At 49.8% G+C, this 22,841-nt stretch overlaps 1 protein-coding gene across 1 annotated transcript in view; it reads left to right on the top strand.

Moving 5' to 3' along the window:
- The window catches only part of PYROXD2 (pyridine nucleotide-disulphide oxidoreductase domain 2), a 30,422-nt gene extending 8,175 nt beyond the window's left edge, over positions 1-22,247 (top strand). The window contains exons 3-16 of the mRNA XM_004370013.1: positions 696-789; positions 866-939; positions 5,347-5,502; positions 7,857-8,010; positions 10,140-10,201; positions 10,303-10,400; positions 12,595-12,736; positions 13,145-13,279; positions 14,894-14,966; positions 15,201-15,357; positions 18,420-18,574; positions 19,293-19,399; positions 20,888-21,008; positions 22,177-22,247. Coding sequence (XP_004370070.1) covers positions 696-789; positions 866-939; positions 5,347-5,502; positions 7,857-8,010; positions 10,140-10,201; positions 10,303-10,400; positions 12,595-12,736; positions 13,145-13,279; positions 14,894-14,966; positions 15,201-15,357; positions 18,420-18,574; positions 19,293-19,399; positions 20,888-21,008; positions 22,177-22,247 — 1,599 coding nt within the window. The remainder of the gene's footprint in view (positions 1-695; positions 790-865; positions 940-5,346; positions 5,503-7,856; positions 8,011-10,139; positions 10,202-10,302; positions 10,401-12,594; positions 12,737-13,144; positions 13,280-14,893; positions 14,967-15,200; positions 15,358-18,419; positions 18,575-19,292; positions 19,400-20,887; positions 21,009-22,176) is intronic.
- The last annotated feature ends 594 nt before the right edge of the window (positions 22,248-22,841 follow it).

Here is a 22,841-nt window from a genome sequence, read left to right as displayed (position 1 = left end):
ATGTTACAACCATAGTTTCATTTATTCAGTTGGAGTTGGCTCGATGGCAACTGTCTATCCATCCATCCATCCATCCATTCATCCACCCACCAATCCCCCTCACCCCCCCCCATCCATCCCTCAGTTTCTTCATCCCTCCACCCTTCCCTCTATCTATCTAGGTGCCTACTTGGTTAATCCTCATAGCAGCCCTATGAAGTAAGTAGAGTAGGTACTATTATCATCAGCCCCCTTTCTGCACATGAGGAAACTGAGGCTAGGTGGATTGGGTACAGAGGCTACACCAGCAGAAGGAAGTACAAGGAGTTGAGCCTGGCCCATCTGGCTCGGCGGCACTCACAAGCTCAGCCTCACTGTGCTGCCTCTTGCTGGGGAGATGGCATCCCAGGGTCAGAGTTGGATAGGATGCAATATGAGTTCAGAGATGCACCAGGCTGTTTAAGGGAGGAAGGTCACCTTCAGCTGGGGAGTGGAGGGGCAGGACCAGTCAGCATTTGAGACAAATCTTAGAAGGCATCTGGGATAAAGGGGAATTTAGGGAGAAGCAAAAGGAATAGCGTTCCCAGAGGGTGGACAGCATGAGCCAAGGAGCAGCACACTGGCCCTGTGCTGAGAACTCTAAGACTTCGGGTCAGCCCCAAGGGATCTCCAGCGTTCCAGAGGGATGAAGGGAGGGCCTGTGTCCCCTCCCCCAGGCGGCCTACCTGCAGAGATTGGGAGTGAACACGGTGGTCTTCGAGAGGCGCCATGTGATCGGGGGCGCAGCTGTCACCGAGGAGATCATCCCAGGTGAGCCCTGAAGGATGGTGAGGGTGGTGACCACTGGTTGACCACTGGTGACCTTCTTCATCTGATTTGGTTTCAGGGTTTAAGTTCTCCCGAGCGTCCTACCTCCTCAGCCTGCTGAGGCCGCAGATTTACACAGACCTGGAGCTGAAGGTAAGACCTCCACAGCCCAAAGGTGGGGGGCAGTTCCATCTTTCCCAGCTGGTGAATCTCTACACCTAAGGTCTTTCTTCTATCCTGAAGGTTTGTCTATTCCACATGGTTTCCTTGGTGCATTCCCACAGACGGAATTTGGTCCGATCCACCCAGTATCTTCAGAATTGGGAAATTTCACATAAAACCCAGGCCTATTTTGAGCAATGAGATTTGTCAACTCCAGGCCCACCTTCCTACGTGGCAGCACTTGGCTGGGGCTGAGAGGCCTCTCCCCTTAGATTGCACAGGGGCTCCTGCTTGGCCCTGTCTCCACCTCCCCCTGGAGTCTTATCTGGCCCTTGAGGTACCTGTCTGGACCCTTGGACATTTGAGTTTGCAAAGCTGCCTTAGGACATGAGTCTCATTTCTGCCCTCATTACCCTTCAGATCCTGTTACTTTTTTGTGTGTGTGTGTGCTTTAGGTGAATGTTTACAGCTCAAGTTAATTTCTCATACAAAAATTTACACACGTATTGTTATGTGACCCTAGTTGCAATCTCTGTAATGTGACAGCACACTCCCCCTTTACACCCCGTGTTTCCGGTGCCCCTTCAACCAGCTCCTGTCCCTTTCTGCCTTTTCATCTCGCCTCTGGACTATCCTGTTACTTTAGATGGCTGCTCTCAGCAGCTTGAGCAGGAAGTCAGACCGCAAGAACTTTTCCCTCTTCTGGCTCCTGGGCTGTTCGGAGGGGATGCTGAGAACAGTCTGCATGCACCTTATTTACTTCTCTTAAATCAGCTTTAACCACTGTCCGTGGCCTTGCTCAACTCTGCCCCACACCCTTTCACATTCCTTCCACCTCTCCCTGCCTCTTTTATAAACTCCATCACCACATTCCTGAGCTGACTTAGCTTCTACCTGCTCCTACCTCATCCATTGTAGAAAAAGATCTTCTGTGCCATCTGTACAAGCAGCTGCCATGTGCTTTGCTTAAATTCTAGGTCTAAACTTGATAAGGCATTTAGCCACTGTTCACAGCTCTTTGGCTACACTAACTGGTTCATGTAGAGAAGTTCTCTGAACTAAGTAGCTACACAGATTCACTAAAGAAATTATTCTTTGAGCCACTGAGACACACACACAGATTGCTGTGCCACCAGGACTGGGTGAAATCCAGTCAAGGTCAAGGGAAGTCTCTAGTCTTCGGTCCATACCAGACTACAGCTGAAGGCAATCTGCAAACACACCAATTAAGCACAGTGGCAGATGTGGGGCGGGGGGAGGGTGTGCAGGTAGACCCTCTCTTTGGCAAGCCCAGCTTATAAAAACTACAAATCACAAAACAGATTTGACATGATTGTTCTCTTTATTAAATATGTTAACTATTTGTCATAGGGTTCCTGGAAGTTTTCCAAAGTGAATTGGTATATGGTTTGACCTCTGACCTTGGGCTGCATTAATAGGAGCATGGTGCTAAAATCAAGGGAGGAAACAGCCCCTCTCCGTGATGCACACAGGTAGCCCCATCTGGAGAAGGGGCCCCTTGTTTTAACAGGACATTGACAACCGGGAAGGCATCTACATCAGGACCACTAAGCTCTTCCCAGGAATATCCTGCTTCCAGAGCAGTAAGAAAGAGCACCTGTTTTACCAGTGTCACACCTTGGGCTAGGAGCTTTAATGCTGTCTCTCCCTCGATCCTCGCCCCAGCCCTGTGAGACAAGAACTGTTCCCGTCTCCATTTTACGAGGAGGGAACTAAGCCTCGGGAGGTTAAAAGTTCACACAGGTAGAAAATGGCAGAGGATTTCGCCCAGGTCTGATTCCTACTCCTTATTCTTCAGCACCACGACGGGCTGCCTCAGGCACCGTGAGAGCCATCTGCTTGGCCTCAGACGCTAGCACTTTGACTTTGCAAGGGTCACCAGTCTCAGGGGCGCTTAGCACAGCTCCAGCCTGGGCAGAGCCAGTGGCTGAGATCACAGACTCTGGAACCTGACTGCTGGATTTGGAATTCCTGCTCTACTGTTTACCACTTACATGATTTTGAGAGTTTCTTAGCCTTGTGGTGCCTCATCTTCCTCATCTGTAAAATGGGGGTGGTAATAGTATCTGCCTCATAAGGCTGTTGTGATGGTTAATGAGATTGTGTTTGATAATCACAGTGCCTAGCGCGTAGTAAGTGCTGACATATCATCAGCCATTATGACTACTCCCATTTTGCAGCTGAGAAAACTGAGGTTCCAGAAAGACAAGGCAGCCTACCCAGAGGCTTGAGGCTAGCTATTGCTCATCAGACTACTACTTACGGGAGATGCCCAATTAGACTAAGCCCTCGATTCAAGGGTGGGGCTTGACTTTGCTGCCACTGTCCCTCCTCCCACCCTTGAACCAGAGGTCAACCCCGCAGTCACCCATGAAGCTTCCCTGGGGCCTCCTTCCCCTCTCGTTCTTGGTTTCCATAGCTGTCAATGCTAGCACTGGATTAAATCACCTCTCAGTTCTATCCACGTAGATAATAAATTTTCTTTTATTGGCTCCACATTCAGTAGTGGAATACAGGCTGCTGGGAGGGAAGAGTCTTTGTACTTGTAGGGACTTTTGTTCCACACACAATCTTCTTCGCCTCCCTTGGGGCGAGCCCTGTCCTCACTCTGGGTGGCAGCCCCTTGTCCTCCCTTCCCTCCCTCGCCAACCTTCTGGGTCTCAACCACCTGGTGGCTTGGCCTGAGGTGCAGTGGAGGTCGGGAGAAGTGTACAGCCTCTGGAGACAGAGCTGACGGGACTTGCTGCTGGATGTGATGCGAGGCTCAGGGAGAGAGGAACAAAGGATAACTCCCGGGGAGTAGAGAGTTCACTTTGTTAGTTGGAGGAACTGGAAGCTCCTCCAACTTAGAATCAGAGAATTCCCCCATTTTGGTGTTAGAAGGGGCCCTGGAGGTCTCCCAGCCCACGCTCCTGCCAATGTTTGGAGTCGCCTCCACAGAGTGCCCAAGACGTGATGATCCTGCCCATCTGGCAAGTCCTGGGTTTGGGGAAACTACAGCAGTAATGATTGAAATTTTTTTTTTTAGTTTCCCCATGCTTTCGTAAAACTTCTACTCACAGTTCTCGTTTCTGTCCTTGTCTGCAACATAAACCAAACCAAACACGCTACCGTCAAGTCAATTCCGATTCATGGTGACCCTATGTGTGTCAGAGTAGAACTGGTCCATAGGGTTTTCTTGGCTGTGATCTTTACAGAAGCAGATCACCAGGCCTTTCTTCTGTGGCACCACTGGGTGGGTTCAAACCACCAACCTTTAGGTTAATAGTTGAGCAGGAACCGTTTGTACTACCCAGGGACCTGTCTGCAGCATCGCATTTATTTATTCAGTCAACAAAATACTTATTGATTGCACTGTATTTAGATGTTAAGATGCAGCAGTAAGCAAAATAGACAAAGCTCCTGACCTCATAGAGCTTACATTCTACTTGGGGGAGACATAAAAATACTAAATATGTAATAATACAGGTGGTGATCAGTGCTTTGGAGAAAAATAAAGCAGTGTAACGAGGCCAGGGAGTGCTAGGGGGTTCTTAGGGAATGTCTCACTGAATAGGGTGACATTTGAGCAGAGACCCCAAGGAAGTAAGGGGGCAGGCTCCATGGAGAAAGAACTCTCTAGACAGAGAACATTAAGTCTTATTTGTGGAGGTAGCAGGCCCCTTTTGTTTCATCTGTGCTCCTTTGAAAAAGTAGATGTGCTCTTGGACAGTCCTGTGTGTTAGTAAAAATTTATAAATCAAATCGTATTTTAAATGCATGAAGAGAACTTCTATTTAAAGTGACCCTGAGGTAAATGTGTCTACAAAGTAAATAATTTTTTTGTTTTGCGATGTAAATAATTTATCTACCTTATAAGTATGGATTTTCACATAACTGTTGCTTTACTGTGTCTTTCTAAGTTTTAGGTGTTTATTTCTGAAGTGGGGGCAGTTAGGAACTAGTGCTTAAGAGCCAGGGCTGAGCAGTCATAGAGATGCGGTTTGGAAACTCAGATCCCCCAACCTAACGCGACCTTGGGGCCTCAGGTTTTGCATTTGTACAATAAGGATAATAATACTCATCTTCTAGAGTTGTTGGGAGGATTAAAACCAGGTAATAGCTGTAAACCCTTAGTACAGTGCCTGGCATATGGTAAGTATTATATTGTATTGCATTGCATTGTATCATATGGTCCACCATAGGATGCCTGGGCAAGAGGGCTTTTTATAAACTTATAATTTTAAAGAAAGGAACCAGGACCACATAGCTTGGGAACCTGTACACAGGTTCCTAAATGGACACACACACACACACACACAGAGAGAGAGAGAGAAGGGTTGAGGGCAGAGACTACAGATCCCTTAAAATGCTGCCTGTGCTGTTTGTGTTCTGCAGAAACATGGGCTGAGGCTGCATCTTCGAAACCCCTACTCCTTCACCCCCATGCAGGAAGAGGGCACAGGGGGCAAGGTGCCCAGGTCCCTTCTGCTGGGCACAGACATGGCAGAAAACCAGAAGCAGATTGCCCAGTTCTCACTGAAGGATGCCCAGGTAGGGGAAGTGACCAGCAACTGATCCCCTCGCCCCTTCCAAGCCTGGAGGTGGCTCTTGAATGGAAATGGGTGTGGATGGAATTGTCCTAGAACACTCTGTCCAAAGGCCATGGGGGCTTGGCAGGGCACACCACCTTCCCTGCGAGGGCGCAATCTGTGCTAGCCTTTGGTCTCAGGTACTGCAAAGAGAAGGAGATGGAGGAGGATGCTCAGGACCAGTGACACTGGAGGCCATAAAGTCTGTGTGTCTTCACTGTGGGGCCTCTGTTAAGTTGGTCTCTGCATGCTGGATTTCAAAAGGGAACCCACTGGCGTGTACTTACACTGCGTGTGCTTTATATCCCTCCTGCTCTCCGAAAGAGTTCCAAGTAGTTATCGATATTTAAAGTAAGCAAAAGCCAAAAAGGAAGATGAAAGGGAGATCAGAGAAAATTAAGGAGAATAGAATGAATTGGATCAGAAACACAGGGACCAGAGAGTTGGCAGTAAATATTCACACCACTTGGCGTCAGTCCCTTGGCAACCTAAGGCCAAAAGGACCATGATGGTGTGCAGGTCTGCTGAAAGGAAGTCTACCGTCCACATCTGATGGAGAATGCATTTGAAGGAATCTGTTCAGTAGCTTTGTCTAGATGAGTCACTGAATAATGTAACAGGCCTGGTGTGGTCAGTTTTGCAGATCCAGACAGATTCTTTGAATGGCCATTTCTTACACCAAGCTTGAACACTTGCTGAAGGTGTAGCATTAAGGTGTGGCTTGGTGGAGACATTTTTATAAGAACCTTGGTTTATACACCGTTACCATCTGTCAGTTTGTCATACTGCAGTGGCTTCCATATTGCTGTGATGCTGGAAGCTATGCCACTGGTATTTCAAATACCAGCAGGGTCACCCATGGTAGACAGGTTTCATCAGAGCTTCCACATTAAGACAGACAAGGAAGAAAGGCCTGGCAATCTATTCCAAAAAGTAACCAAAGAAAACCCTATGGATCACAACAGAATATTGTCCAATATAGTGCTCCAAGATAAATCCCCTAGGTCGGAAGGCATTCAAAATAGACGGTGGCCACAACAATGGACTCGAGCGTACCAACAGTCATGAAGATGGTACAGCACAGGGCAACATTTCATTCTGTTGTACGCGGGGTCACCGTGGGCTGAAACCAGCTCAGCAGCAACTAACAGCAAAGGTTTACACAATTCATCTACGTTGCTTTTTGGTGTTTTCACTAAATGTTGGGCACAACCTAGAGGACCACAGACACGCATCACTCTTCAGCCAGCAGTTTCCAAACCTGGTGGAGGATCAGAGTCACCTGGAGAGCTTTGCCTTTTCCAGGTGCTTCTCAAGTGATTCCTCTGTGCAACGTGCTGGGAACCACGGGCTAAACCCTCTCCTCTAAACCCTGCCTGTCTCGGGTGCACTAAAGGGATCCAGTACAAGGTAGGGTCCCTGGGCCTGCAGGACACCGGCTGCACCCTGAGTGCTAGTGGCCACACGAGCAGGAGGCAAAGCCACACCCCGTGGTGGAAAGTGATGGAAGCCTGGCTCCTGGTTTCGTCTTTACACAGTGTCATATTAAAGCCTCTGGGAGGGCCTGCGTTAGAGAAAGCTGTTTAACTTCATTTTGCCAAGACTTCTCAAATATACTTCAACACGGAACTTTTCTTCACGTAACACTTATTAAAATTCCACGGGCATATCAAAGCAGATGAACCGAATGTTAAAACCCTCAAGGCTGAGAATCCAGGGAGGGGCTCCACTGGCACAGGCACCCACCCTGCCCGTTACAGTCCATCAAGGGACGAAAGGGGGTGGTCGGTAACCAGGCTTGGGAATGATAGGTCTTGAAAATGGATCCTGTTGTGGGAGCCTGGGGGGTGAGGGGATGCAGGCTTCTGTTACTGCGCACGGCAAGAGGACACATGAGGTTGCAGACATGAAGATTAGGGCCTGGGAAGGGACAGCCCGTGGGCTGGAACACATGAGAAGAGGCTTTGTTTTTACCAGTAATACGTGGAAAGACAGAAGGACAGAGAGAAGAAACCTTTAAATGGTTTTATGGTTTATCACAGAGACTACACCCCAGGATACATGCTGGCTTTCTGTGGCTAACAACGTGTCCCTGTCCTCACCCCAGGCGGCTGTTCCATCACCCATGATCTCTCTGACCTCCCCTGATGCACACACACCTAGAACCAGGAGTAACAGCAGAACCGAGCTGAGCCACAGCTGGGGATGAGGCCTGAGGAACCCCCCAGGCCCGCCTGTTGGGGGTGGCAGGCCATGTGGGGGTGACGTGGAAAGTAGAGCATGGGGCAGTGAGGCCTTAACTCGGCTTTGTTCCAGGCCTTTCCCAGATATGAGGAGTTCATGAATCGCTTGGTGTCAGCCATTGACCCACTGCTGGACACAGCCCCAGTGGACATGGCGGCCTTCCAGTGTGGCTCCCTGCTGCAAAGGCTCAAGTCACTCTCCACCCTCAAGCCCTTGCTGCAGGCAGGTGAGTCCAAAGTACAGGCATCAGGGTGTGATGAGTGACCTCGTGGAGCAGGCTGAGCTCGTTTTCTTGATGACTGGATACAAGGCTGGGTTTCCAAGGCAGCCGGCCAACCGTGGTCATTAGTCGGGGATGCTTGGAGCACTTTATTGAAAAGCTCTTGGTCTGAGAGCCCTAGAGTAAAGCTCGAGATAAAGGCATACGTGCAAGTACATAGTTTGTTTTGAAAGGTAACCCCAGGGCACAACATGAAGGAAGGGGATAGTGAACTGGAAAGAGGGAGATCAGTACCAAGGTGTTACTGTGTGGGCTGCCACCGGGGGTAATGAGGGGCTGGACCCTCTGAGAAGCCTCATGGAATGCATTTCAGGGCCATTTCCAGGAGAAGAAATGGGAGGAACATTTATCCATGGGATTCTGTCCTCCACTAGTCAAAGGTTTCCTCATGGAGCATTAATTCTCACACTTGTGAGTTGCATATCTGTGAGTGCCAAGTGGGTTCCTGGGGGTGTCCTGGTATGGTGCCAGAGAACCCCAGGGCGGACATGAAGAGGAGCATCTTACAGGTCTGAAGTGAGATGCTGTTGGGGTTGCACTTGTGTGAAGCTGGTCAAAGCCTGCGTGGAGCTAGTCACCACAGCCATGACTAGAATAAGAGATAGGGGACTAGAGAATTTGAAGAGATGTCCCATACAAAGAGGATGCTAAATCTGGGCTCAGCAAGAGTTCTCTGATATAGTGATGTCTGCCGTGAGTTTGGGAAGGGAAGTTTTTGCAAGCATGCTATTTTTTCCCACCATTTCTCTAGGGGATACAGACCAGTTTAACTTCTATACTCTAGAAAAATACAAAATGAGTTATATGTGGTCACAAAATTGCTGCATAACAAACAACACAAAATTTCAGTAGCTTATAAAAATAAACATTTATTTCTCACGGGTCTATGTGGTTCTGCTGAGCCCAGCTGGGCTCAGCTGATCCGTTCTGGTCTCATGCATATGTCTGTGGTAGGGCAGATTAGCTGGGGCAGCTCTGTTCCACAGGCCTCACATCCTCATCCTGAAAGAAGCAGGCTCGTCCAGTGTGGGCATGGCCTTCTCAGGTCAATGGCAGAAGAACAGAGGGCAAGGCCCATACGCAGGCCCATATGAAGCATCTGCTTGCATCTCATCTGCAAACATTCCATTGGCCAAGCCAGTCAAGACTCATGGATGAGCCCAAGGTCAAGGGACAGAGCAGGTCAACCTACCTATGCTGGAAGGCACTGCAGAATTACGTGGCAAAGGGGTAGATAAGGGTCAGAGCCCATGAAATCTACCACAAATGCCAAAAGTAGACATTGCCTCTCAGGTTAGCAGGAAAAAGTTCAAGGAGCTTCATGCAATAAACATTTATTGAGCAGCTACTATGTGCCAGACACTAAGCTAAGCACTGGGACAACAATGGCCTGAGATCATGGTCCCTGCCCTCAAGGTCTTACTACCCAGTGACTCTCTGAGATGGTCTGAATCAGTATCAGAGGAATGGGCTAGCAAAGCTGGCTACTTCCCAGGGTGTAAGCCTTACAGAGTTCAAAGTAAGGGAGTAAGGTACAAGTTCAAATTTTTCCAAACAGTAATTAAACCAGTTGCCATCATGTCAATTCCAACTCATGGTAATCCCAGGTGTGTCAAAGCAGAACTGTGCTACATAAGGTTTTCAATGGCTGATTTTTTTTTTTAAATAGATTGCCAGGCCTTTCTTCCAAGGTACTTCTGGGTGGACTCAACCTTTTGGTTAGGAGCCAAGAAATTAATCATTTGCACCACCCGGGGACTCCCCAAAATAATACTAACAGCTAAAATGTAGTAAGTGCCTATTAACTTGCAAATGCTTTACAGATCTCCTTTAATCCTCACAATAGCTCTATAGAGTATCCAATATTACTCCCATTTTACAGATAAGGAAACAGGTTCAGAGATGTTAAAAAACAAGCCCAAGGCTGTCAGCTAGTAAAACCTGCATTCATTGTGGTAAGCTCCTCCCATCACAAATTCTCCCAGCCTCCCTCCATTCTTTTATCCACAGGGACCAGATTCAAGTGTCTCCTTAGTACCTGTCTCAATTTATGTTTTCCGCGTCTTCTCATTTAGGCCTCACCCTGGGAGCCCAGCTTCCCCAGTATTACCAGGTCCTCACGGCGCCCATTACCAAGGTGAGTGGCCCCCCTAGCCTCAGGCTGACAGTGTGGAGGGAGGGGGGACCTCGTTCCGCTGAGGCTTCTGAGCCCTTCTCCCTGCTGTTTTGCCGCCCCAGGTGCTAGATCAGTGGTTTGAGTCAGAGCCTCTAAAAGCCACTCTTGCAACAGATGCTGTGATTGGAGCCATGACCAGCCCCCACACTCCAGGGAGTGGGTGAGTGAGGGGCTCGGGCGGGCAGCAGGAGAGGAGGGATGCAGAGGAGAGTTTAAGGGTCAGGCAGGCAAATTCCCGAACAACAGCCGTAGCAACACTGGCAGTAGTGACAATAGCAACTATCATTTATTGAGCTCCCGACAGTGAGCTAGGCACTAAGCCTAGCATTTCATACACCATTGATATAACCCTCCAAGCAGTACTGAGGAGCTGTGCTTCAGAGAAGGGAAGCATCTTGCCCCAAGCCACACAGCTAGTAAGTGGCAGAGCCGTCTTCCAACCCGAGTGTTTGATGCCCAGAGATCTTCCTCCTTAGCTACCATTCTCAATTCTGACTTATAGCAACCCCACGTGACAGAGTAGAAGTGCCCCATAGGGTTACCTAGGCTGTAATCTTTACAGAAGCAGATTGCCAGGTCTTTCTTCTGAGGAGCCGCTGGATCAGTTTGAACTGACAACCTTTCGGTTAGCAGCCGAGCACTTAATCATTGCACCAGACTGCTTCACTAAGACAGGCCTCTCCCTTACCTCCCACTATAATATTTCAATGCTAATACCTTCCTTCTGCTCTCTCTTTCTTCTCTCTGTCTCTCAATCTTGCTCTCTCGTTCTCTGTCGTCTCTTTCTCTCCTGTGAAGCCCTGTTGTTCCTCCCTGCCCCACCGTTCCTTTCCCTAGGTCCCAGGACAAGCTCATACACTGACACCTTTGTGTGGGCGCCAGAAGCCGCCTTTCTCTCTGTGGGTGAGGGTGTGCTGACAGTCCAGGCCGAGAGGGGGCAGTCAGACACAGTCAAGTCTGTAGTTGTGATATGACTTAATGAGCCTTGCAGGAGCAGGAGTGGAGGGGCGTGTGCATGGTGTGTGTACATGGGTATGTGCGTGTGTCTGTGTGTATGTGTGTGTGTGCATGGTGTGTACATGGGTGTGTGCGTGTGTGCCTATGTGTATGTGTGTGTGTGCCTGTGTGTGTGTTGGGATGGAGGATGCTGCCAAGTGTTGGACCATTTCCAAGGCACCAGAAGATGCAGCTCAAAGCTGTCAACGTGGCTTTTCTGCGGAAGGATGAGCGCACCCCCTGGAAGTGGTTTTTCAATAGACGTGAAGCCAGCCCCAAATTCCCCAGAGTAATGGAGAAGGGGGAGTTGGCAGTAGTCACCACTCTTGGCCAAGCTCTGCGATCAACCAGCCTATCCGGATCTTCCAGCTGAGGCCTCCTGTCCTTTTCTCTTTGGCTCTCTGGAAGGCTTAGCTACTGCCCAGTTTGTGAAATGTGCCTTCAGGTCATTTGTTTCTCCACTGAGTCTTTAAATGGCGGCGCACTTACCTCTGCTAGATGCTGGGATACAGCAGTGGGCAGAGCTGAAATCCTAAGGGGAGAGAGAGACACAGAGCAGGTAACGATAATGAAGTGTTGGAGTGTTATGATAAGGATGTACAGGAGGTAAAGCAGGGAACCTTTACTGGGTCTGGACGTCACTGGAGGCCTCCATGAGGAAGAGCTATTTAACTGAGACCAACGGACAAGGAGGAGTTAGCTCAACGAAAGACGAGGGAGGAAGGGGGTTGCAGGCAGATGGAAGAGCATGTGGAAATGCTCGGAGGTGAGAGACTGTGTGGTCCACTCAAGGGACCATAGGAGTGTTGGGCGCAAGGGAGAGAATGATGACAGATGAGGCTGACAAGCAGGCGGGAGCCTTGGAGGCCATTTACGGAGACTGGCGGTTACCCCAAGCAACAATAAGCCAGTGAAGGTTTTTAAAAGCGCAGTGACAGGAGCATAGCTGGGGTTTGTGAAAGAGCTGTAGCTTCTATGCGGAGAAAGCCCTGCAGGGGAGAACGGCCTGCAGAAGAGAAAGGGTGGGAGACGGTGGTCCAATCAGGAGGCTGTTACCGCAGCAGTTTAAGGAAGAGGGGCTGAGCCAGGGCCAAGTCCAGAGTTATAAGCTCTGGCATCACAGGCATATTGTTGGCAATAAAGCCAAGCACATAGACACATTTGCATGGAGAGAGAATGCAGAATCGGAAGGCCAAGGGTTCTTAGGAGAGCTTTGAGCTCATTGAAAGGCTAATGAGAAGGTACTGTATGTGGGCAGGGAGAGGCTGAAGGTGCAAGACGAAAGGAACGTTTGCACCATGAACTCTGGGGAGATGAAATCCCACCTCTGGGCCCTGACTGTGATGGTCTCTCTTCAGGTATGTGCTGCTACATCACGTGATGGGAGGCCTAGAGGGGACTCTGGGGGCCTGGGGCTACGTCCAGGGCGGCATGGGTGCCCTCTCTGATGCCATCGCAAGCTCAGCCACAGCTCACGGAGCAAGTATCTTTACTGAAAAGGTGAATGGCCCTCAAGGCTCTACCCCAATGATTGGCAAAGGTCCCAGGACAGAACAAAGTCTCAGATTTGGAAGGTCCCTCCTTTCCTGATGAACAGTGTGGGGCTTGGAATTGGGGACTTGCCCAAAGTTATGCTGCCTGTTAGGGACTGAGCAACTGTCCACTAGGTCCTCGTTCTTCTGACCACCCCCTTCCAGTCCGCCAACCACTAACCCACATTTGGGTTGATGCTTCACATTGGAGGGGGTGGGTTGAAGGTGTCCCAAGGAGCTGTAGATCTTGGCAGGGCTGGATTTGGGGCGGAGAGGCTGTGAGGGCCTGAGAGCAGCACATACAAGGGCAATCCCCCAGGATCCAACCAGGATTTCCCCCCGAGGGGTATCTGAGGCCTCTTTCTGGCGGGCTTAGACGGTGGTCAAGGTGCAGGTGAACAGCGGAGGCCGTGTCCGAGGAGTAGTGCTGCAGGACGGCACGGAAGTGAGGAGCAAAGTGGTGCTGTCCAACGCATCACCTCAGATCACCTTCCTGAAGCTGACACCACAGGTGAAGCCTGGGGGTGGGGAGGGAAGCTGGCTGCTTAGACAGGGGTCAGTAAAGGGGGGAAGGGGTGTCAAGTGAGCCAGGTCTACACTGGGTTGGGAGTGGACTGGGCAGCCTCTAGGCAGTGGGCCAGGGCCAAACCCCTCCTCACTTGGGGAAGCGAGCCCTTCTCTCTTTTTTTCACCTATTGGGCAGGTAGCAAATAGGAAAGGAGCCTCACGGGTGAGAAGAAAGGTCCAGAATGGTGAGGTGACCTAGGCCACATGGCTGGCAGTTGGCAGAGCCAGAGCTAGAACCCAGATCTGACTTTCAATCCAGGGTTATTTCTAAAAATTTCCTACTATCCTGATTTTTCCCCTTCACCAACTCTAATTCCACCATCTGTATCAATTTGTTACCATATTAAAGCTGCATAACAAACAACCACAAAACTTCCAAGCATATACCAATGAATATTGATTTAGCACACAGATCTGGAGGGTCCAGCTGATCTTGGCCGAGTTTGGCTGATCTGGGCTTGCTCATGCACCTGAGGGTCAGCTCAGCTCCTAGTTGGTTCTGCTGATCTTGGCTGGGTCCATTCACATGTCTGGGTTTGGCTAGCTGTGGCTGATCCTGGATGGCTCCTGGTGAGATGACTGGCTCTGCGCCACATGTCTTTCATCCTCCAGCCAGGTAGTCCAGGCATGCTCTCAGAGTCTGGCAGAGAGCAAAGCAAGCAGGCTCAATCATGCAAGTGCTTTTCGGGCCTCAGTGCATCGCATTTGCTAACGTTGGCCAAAGCAAGTCTCATGGCTGAGCTGAGTCAGAGAGGGAGGATGCTACATAGTTACACAGTGAAGGGGTGTGGACACAGGAAAGGTGAGAATTTGGGGCAACGTTTGCCATCGCCTACACCTTCCTTGTTCCCAAGATATGATCATATGTATCGAGCATGGACCTCCCAACCATTCTTGGGGACAAGGCACCACTTTTTCTGCATGATTCTAACAACAAAATTCAACATACATCAGTGCAAATCAATTTGTTAAGGCAATTCTAATTTCCAAGACTTATTAAGACTTATTAAAGCAATCAACACTTAACAAGTGCTTAGAGGCAAGAAGTGAAAAACAAAGCAAAACAAAAACCATACCAGTTGCCATGGAGTTGATTCCAACTCATGGCAACCCCACGTGTGTCAGAGTAGAACTGTGCTCCATAGGATTTTCAATGGCTACTTTTTTGGAAGTCGATCGCTAGGCCTTCTTCCAAGGTGCCTTGGAATGGAGTCAAACTTCCAACCTTTCTGTTAGCAGCCTAGTGTCTTAACCATTTGCACCACCCAGGGGAAAGAAGAGAAAGGAGGCTTGCAAACTCCTAGCTATAATCCAAAGTAGGAGGAGATGGGGGCTGTTTTATAGTGAGAATTGCAGGCAGAGCGCAGAGTAAGGACTGTTTAGTGCTGAGTGGGAGGATCCAGGAAGACTTCACAGAGGAAGTGGTTTTGGCTGAGCTTTGAAGGATGAAGAGCAGCTCTGCAGTCAGAGGTGAGAGACCAGCCTGAGCAAAGGGAGAACATAGCCCCCTTGGGGCCCCAGCCATCCCCAGGCCTTTCACAGTAGCTTCCCCTTCCAGGAGTGGCTTCCTGAGGAGTTTGTGGGGAGAATCTCTCAGCTGGACACTCAGTCACCTGTTACCAAGATCAACGGTAAGAGGCCACCTGGATTGCTGATCTGTCTCTTCTGATGTTATATTAGTGGCTACACCAGCTCCATCCCCTGCCTTCAGCCTCCCGCACACCCCGCACCCCATTTCAAATACCTTTCCTGCTTTTACTTCCCAGTCCACCACTTGGGTGAGTCAGGTAATGGGTGTAGAGGGAGGACCCTGGGGGGCTGAGGATACAAGCCCTTGGCCATGACCCTCCTTTCTGATCCCTCAGTGGCTATAGACAGGCTGCCCAACTTCCTGGCCATGCCCAATGCTCCTGGGGGCCAGCCACTGCCCCATCACCAGTGTTCCATCCACCTCAACTGTGAAGACACCCGCCTCCTCCATCAGGCCTTTCAAGACGCCGTGGATGGCCTCCCTTCCCACAGGTGCGTAGGGCAGTGGGCTTTTTCCCAGCTCACCTGCCCTGGTCCCCTGGGACGTTGTCACACAGCAGCCCAGGGTTGCCCTGACACAGCAGGGACGGGCCTCTTCTGTCTGATGTTGCACATCCATATGGACTTAGGATCTCCTCAACCCATACCTCAATTCTGAGGACAGGAAATGTATCCCAAGCAACAAGCCTGTGGACCAAGGCAGGTAGAGGGAAAGGGGGACATGCTCAGGGAAGTGTCACAGGTTCCAGGAAGGGGCAAAGAAGAGGAGATGCTTTCTGGCGAGGAAAGGAGGGTCTGGAGGGCACACGCTCACCCGACTCTTGCTCCATCATCTCCCTGCCTTACGCTAAGCCACCGTCACACAAACCTTGCTGCTGCAGCTGCATTTCGGTCCTTCTGGGGACAGGCAGTGACACTGCAGGAGCAGGCCTCTTTCCAGATTGCCAATTGTCCTACAAACACTGGTTGAAAACCTCTTCGGTGTCAGGTTCTGTCCTTGGTGTGGGTTGGGGGAGGTGGGGGCAGGGCAGGGGCATGAAACATACAAGAAGCTTATAGGACAGGTACACAAATATGTACAACGTAAGGTTAAGAATATGTGTGCCCTGAGAGAAGGGCAAAGGGCAGAGTCCATTAATCCATCTGTAAATATTTATTGGGTCCCTGCTATGTGCCAGGCATGGTTCAGGGGCCTGGACATAGAGCAGCAAGCAAAGTCAGCAAGCCCTCTGGCCTAAGGCCACTGACCTTCATCTGGAGGGAGACAAGACAATCAGTAAACATGTCAGGTGGTCAGGAAAGGCCTCTCTGATAACAGCGTTGAGCAGAGACATGAAGGGAAGCAAGAGGATAAGTCTTGTGGGTATCTGGGGAAGAACATCCAGACAGAGGAGAGGTCAGGTGCAAAGGCCCTGGGGCAAGCGTGTGCTTGCAGTATTGGACCTGTAGCAACAAGGCCAGAGTGGCTGGAGAGAGAGGAGCTGGGAGTGAGGATCCAAGAGTGGCAGCTGCTACATCCTGATGGACCTTGTCAACTGCTCCTGGATTTTATTCAAGGAATGTTTGTGCAAAGCTTGACTTGTATTTTAGAAGGATCACTCCAGCCACTGCCTGGGGAAAAAATTTGGGCATCTATTGCAATTGGCTACTGTTGCAGAATTCAAGAGAGAGAGGACGGTGGCTTGGACCAGGGTGGGAGCAGTGGACCACATGAAAAGGGACTGGATACTGGGTATATTTTGAAGGTAGAGCAGACAGAATTTGCTATTGGACAGGAAATGAGGGGTGAGTGAAAAACAGGAAGATGGAGTTTCTGTTTTATTGAAAAGGGGACAATTGTGTATGGGGCAGTGGTGTCACTAGGGTTAGTGTCACCCATATCGGTAACTCATGGTGTCACCCCTCCATGGACCTCCTTCTGTATCAGACCATACACAATCCTTAGTAATGTTGATTATCAGTTTTAATCATAGAATAATGTGTGATAAATTACAGTTGTAAATTGCTTGAACGTATTATTTCTTAGATTATATGAATACTAATAACTAAATTGTTTTGTAAAATCTTTCTGCATTGAGTTATAACATTATTAGTTACAACATTATTATAACTGAGCAGAAGCCTTTTTTTTATTTTTGTACTTCTTTTAATATTACTTCACTCTCAAAAAAGTTATTGATATAGGTTCACAAATACTAATTACCAGAATATCATAGCTAAAACATGAGAAAGTTTGACAAAACCAGTGACTGTAAAAACACTGGCAGCAAGGAAAACAACAGTGCATGCTTGAAGCGCATGCAGACAATACCACGTGATCTGAAGCATCATTGTAGCTGGGTAATAATGACAGCTCTGACTGGAGCACATTACATGGTTCAAAAAGTAAATTAGCACTGAGTTTTAGCCTTGTAGGTATATTGACCCGTGTAAGCTAGGCTTACGAAAATGTTTTTGTTGTTGTAACTGACTACAGGGATATTTTTACAAATAATAAATTTCTGCTGAAACACTGCACAGAAATTTTATAGACAGTCATTTTGGTGTCACCCACTCTGACAGTGTCACGTGGTGCAGTCCGCATCCCCCGAGACCCCCTAGTGATGCCACTGTACAGGAGAGCAGGCTTTAGGAGATGACAGGCATTCGGGTTTGGACAAGTTATGTGTGAGATGCCTCGTGGACATGAAGTTCAGAGGGAACGTTGCAACTGAGGGATGCAGGGAGAAGGGGCATTTCGTTGGCCTTGCAGGGTGGTCCTATCTGGAGACCAGAGGAGAAACGTGCTCCAGGCAGAGCAGGTGGTGCAAGGCAGGAAGGAGTTGGTAGTTCTGGTGGCTGTCGAGGTAGCCCCGCAGCTCTGCTTTGTTTGGCCTGCTCAGAAAAGGTACTCAAAAAAACCCCAAACTAAACCCTTTGCCATCGAGTTTATTCTAGCTCATGGCAACCCTATAGGACAGAGTAGAACTGCACTATAGTGTTTCCTAGGTTGTAATCTTTATGGAAGCAGATTGCCAGGTCTTTTCTCCCACAGAGCCACTGGTGGGTTCAAACCTCTGAAGTTTCAGTTAGCAGCCGAGTGCTTAACCACTGCACCACCAGGGCTCCAAAAAGGTACTCAGGCAGGGGTTAAGCCTGGTTCAGATCAAGCCATCAGAGTGCCTGTGGTCTGGCCCCCACGCATATATGTGGTGTCACTCTGGGCCCTGGAGACATTTGCCTTTGGAACTCCTGGTTAGAGCCTGCGGTGAGGAAGGCAGACTCAGGCCACACATTCGGATAGGGGCTGGGCCTAACCAGAGACCCTGGGGCCTGCAGGCCGGGCCTGGGCGGGGGCTGGGAGGGAGGAGCTCCTCAGTGGTGGTCTGCACTGCCCCAGTGGTCACTGAGACCCTGCAGGCGACAAATACCGAGGCTTCACAGGGAGAATTGGGCCAGCCTCCGTGTCTTCTGAGGGACTTGGCTTTGTCCCATGCCATCTCAGAGTGGCTCCCCGGCCCCTCCCTCAGGGCAGCGGCTGCTCTTCAGACCTGACCCTTCTCCTCCCGCCGCAGGCCTATGATTGAGCTCTGCATCCCCTCCTCGTTGGACCCCACCCTGGCTCCCCCTGGCTGCCATGTTGTCTCCCTCTTCACTCAGTACACTCCCTACGCACTGGCTGGAGGCAAGGCCTGGGATGAGCAGGAGAGAAATGCTTATGCAGACAAAGGTAAAGAGGGCTAGACTGTCCTGTCTCCAGAGCAACAGACGGACTCATATCCCCACCGGACCCCTCTCCTCCTCCCTCCCAGACTGTCCCATTCAGGTGTCCCATGGGGAGAGAAGTATCTGAGGGCACCTCTGGTTAACAATGTTGGCAAACATACTGAGTGTCTGCTGGGGTCAGGCACTGCCCTTAAGTTGCCTGCAGTCTAGTAGGTGAGACTAATGAAGAAACCAATTATTACAGTACAATTACTGTGTGAACCAAAGGAGAAAGCCGTGAGCCAGAGAGACAGGAAGGTTTTCCAAAGGAAGGGTTTTCAGGGATGAATAGGAGTTGGCCAGATAGGAAAGGACATTCCATGCAGAGGGAACAGCTTGAGCAAAGCAATGAGGTGAAAAGAACTTTGCATATTCAAAGGAAGACAGGTAACTCTGTGTTGAGGGGTGGGGTAAAATGTTGGCAAGGTGTAGAGGGCCGGACTGGCCTGAGGTCCATAGGCCTTTGTGACAAATTATTTGTCTATTGATTGTTTTCCTTTGTTTTTTAACTTTATTGAAGTATATTTACATATGATAAAATGAATCCATTTTAAGTGTACAAGTCAATGATTTTTAGTAAATGAACCCAGTTGTGCAACAATATGCCTGTGGCCGGTCTTTGCTGGGTCTTGGGGACTTCTTGTCCTGACATCATCTCACTTCCACGCTGTTTGGCCCGCCAGTGTTTGACTGCATTGAGGCTTACGCCCCCGGCTTCAAGAGCTCTGTGGTGGGCAGAGACATCCTCACACCGCCCGATTTGGAGAGAATCTTTGGACTTCCTGGAGGGGTGAGTGAAAACCTGGAGGTTCCTTGTTGCATGCTTCTCCCTGCACATGTACTCCCTGGCTGGGCCCTCTTGGCTTTCTCCTGTCCCCCTGCCCAGCCTTCACTGGGATGGGAGGACAAACAGTGGCAGAGACCACAGCTGAGAGGAGACAGAAACGCTGTCAGGGCTGGGGCATAGGGGGTGGGATACAGACACAAGACAGACAGCACCAGCTGAGGTCCCCCGGGTTGCGGGCCTTCTGCCTGGACATCCATGTCGGCCTCTCCCATCTGACCTTCTTCAGGGAGATACACTTATGAGACAGGAGGCAGGGAGGCTTCTCAAGGGCCAGGTGACTATTGAGCGCTTACAACGTGGCCCGTCTAAACTGAGCTTTGCTGCGAGTGTGAAGTGCATGCCAGGCTTCAGAAACTTAGTACCCAGAATGCAAAATGTCTCCTTAATAATTTTTATGTTGATTAAATATCAAAATGATGATATTTGGGATATATTGGGTTAAATATTGAAATTAACAGTACCAATTTCTTTTTACTTTTTAATGTGGCTGCTAGAAAATCTAAAATTATGTACGTGGCCAATGTTGTATTTCTATTGGGCAGCCCTGGTCCAGGCGGGGGCAGAGGGAAGGGAAGGGCATGGACAGAGATGGGAGACATGGGGCAGGTGGGTTGAGAAGACTAGGTGACCACGTGCACGTGGAGGCAGGGCGGAGGTGATAGTGAAGTCTCCAGCCCAGATGCCTAGGAGGGTAAGGTGGCGTCCACCACCAAGGCAGGGGAGGTGGGAGAGGAGCAGGCTTGGGGAAGAAGGTGAGCTCAGTCGGGGGCGAGTTGAGGGGCCAGCTGGAAGGTCATCCCTGTGGTGATGTCCAGCAGAGGCTGGTCTCCCTCTCCAGACCTGCCACACATGTGAGCTTCCATCTCCCCCAGGCTGCCTCCCTTCTCCGTCTGCAGCGGGTCTGACACAGGCCAGTAAAGAGAACCGAGCTCGGGATCCCGGGTCCCTTTTCTGCCATTTGCTGTGACCTTGCTGGCACTTAGACCCCTGCATCCAATCTCAGATGTGTGTCTTGGCCAAAGAAACATGTTACAGCAGAAATATGTTCCAGCAGCCAAAATAAGCCAAATTCTTCTATTTTTCAAGCACAGTGAGAAGGATTCATTGCCAATAGTAAAACCTTCTAAAACCCCTCCTTTTCTTCCCCTTTCAGTTCCCTCACACTCTGAAGATGCTCCACCCCTGCTTTTCTTTCTTCCTGAAAAATGCCTCCGGAAAACTCCACCTGTAGTCCTAGGAAATGTGCCTATCCTCTCTCTGCCCCTTCCCTTTCTGCATCTCAAGAACCAGGGAAACATCCTGAAAGGAAAAGAACCTTTCTCAGAGAACAGGGGAAGGGAAGAAACCCAGAGGGAAAGCCTCTTCAGTAGACCCAGGGCAGTACAGGCTGTAAAACTCCTATGGTAACAACTGTGGCCCTGCCTTCCACAGAACATCTTTCACTGCAGCATGTCCCTGGACCAGCTGTACTTCGCCCGCCCCTTGCCTCTGCATTCCAGTTACCGCTGCCCCCTCCCTGGCCTGTATCTCTGCGGAAGTGGGGCCCATCCCGGTGAGTGACCTGAAATCCCACTACCCTATGTGGGCTACAGGGCGGGCTGGGGGTGAGAGGCTTACAGTCAGGGAAACAGGGTCAACAACAACAGAGGGAGGGAAGTGGGGAGAGAGGGGAGCATGGAAGTCCCACCAGGACAAGCCACAACCTCATGTTCAGAGTGCTCAGTCGCTGGTAAACAAACAGTGGTGTCTGGGCCAGGCTGGCCACAGCCCTCAGTTGAGCTCACACCTCCTCCTCATGAGGTTTGAGGATATGGCCCAGTGGAGGCGTCTCTCCAAATGCCAGTATTGGGTTGTGAGAGACTCATGTCCCTAAATTCCCCATCCATATTTTAGACCAGGGTTAGGCTGTTGTTGTTAGGTGCCATCAAGTTGGCTCCAACTCATAGTGGCCTCATCTGTAACAGAACAAAACATTACCCGGTCCTGCGCCATCCTCACAGTAGTAGGTATGTTTGAGCCCACTGTTGCAGCCACTGTGTCAGTCCATCTCGTTGAGGGTCTTTCTCTTTTTCACTAACCCTCTGCATTACCAAGCATGATGTCTTTCTCCAGAGAATGGTCCCTCCAGATAACGTGTTCAAAGTACGTGAGACATAGTCTCACCATCCTTGCTTCTAAGGAGCATTCTAGCTATACTTCTTCCAAGACAGATTTGTTTGTTCTTCTGGCAGTCCATGATATATACAATATTCTTCTTTAGATCAGTAAAGATCAGTAAAGTTAAGTTTCTCAGTTTTAAAATTCTTCCCTGCACCAATTCCAAGCCTAACTGGCCTCACCAAGACTCACATTGCACACTGCACCTTCTCAGAGCTCTGTGGATCTCAGCCTCTCAGAAACAGTCCGTGCTTCCACCCCTTCCCCCTCAGACCCTTATTCTCACATTTCCTGTGCTGTGAGTGTCACCATCTAGAGCACTGGTTCTCAGACTTTGAAATGGAAGCACTTGTTTGGACTGTGGACCTGGCCTCCCCACCAGAGATTTGGTGCAGGAAGCCGGCGGGGCGGGAGGCAGGGGCATGGAGGGCATCATCTGTGTCTTAACAGTCGCCCGCGTGATCCTGTTGCCCACGGCCTGAGCACCACCCTCTAACCAGCCCCGCTCTGGTTTGCGCTGGGTTTTTGAGCAGAGCTTTTGTTCATGGCAGATTCCCTTCCAGGAGGAGGCGTCATGGGAGCAGCTGGACACAATGCAGCCCATGTAGTCTTTGGGGACCTCAAGAGTATGTGACTCTGAACCAACTCTGACCCAGGAAGAAGGTGTTCTGATTCACCCTTGAGCTTTTAAGTTCCCCATTGGGTCAGTTTCCCAGAAAGCTCTGCTCTAAAGGATATTACTTGAAGGAGCCAAGTCTTCAAAGCACAAGTCACCATTTTAGAAGAAATACACAAGTTACATTTAGTAAAAGTTAACCATGTACCCCATGCCTTCATTAATGAACTATTTTTGTTTTATTAAAAACAACATTTTATACAGATAGTTTGCATGTATTTTTTTTCTGTGTGTTAATGGGACTCTATTGGTTGGAGTCCTAGTGGTACAGTGGTTGAAGCATTCAGCTGCTAACCGAGAGGTCAGCTGTTCGAACCTACCAGGTGCTCCACAGGAGAAAGACATGACAGTCTGCTTCTGTAAAGATTACAGCCTTGGAAGCCCTCTGGGGCAGTTCTACTCTGTCCTACAGGGTCACTATGAGTTGGAAGCGACTCCACGGCAGTGGGTTTGGTTTTTTTTGTTTGTTTTGGTTTATTGGTTGGATTGGAGTCCTTGGGTGGTACAAACTGTTCATGTACTTGGCTGCTAACTCAAAGGTTGGAGGTTCGA

The sequence above is a fragment of the Trichechus manatus genome, unplaced genomic scaffold, assembly GCF_000243295.1.
Source record: "Trichechus manatus latirostris isolate Lorelei unplaced genomic scaffold, TriManLat1.0 scaffold00007, whole genome shotgun sequence".
Classification (NCBI taxonomy): domain Eukaryota; kingdom Metazoa; phylum Chordata; class Mammalia; order Sirenia; family Trichechidae; genus Trichechus; species Trichechus manatus.
The sequence above is the reverse complement of the archived record's forward strand: the minus strand, read 5'-3'. Positions and strand labels throughout refer to the sequence as shown.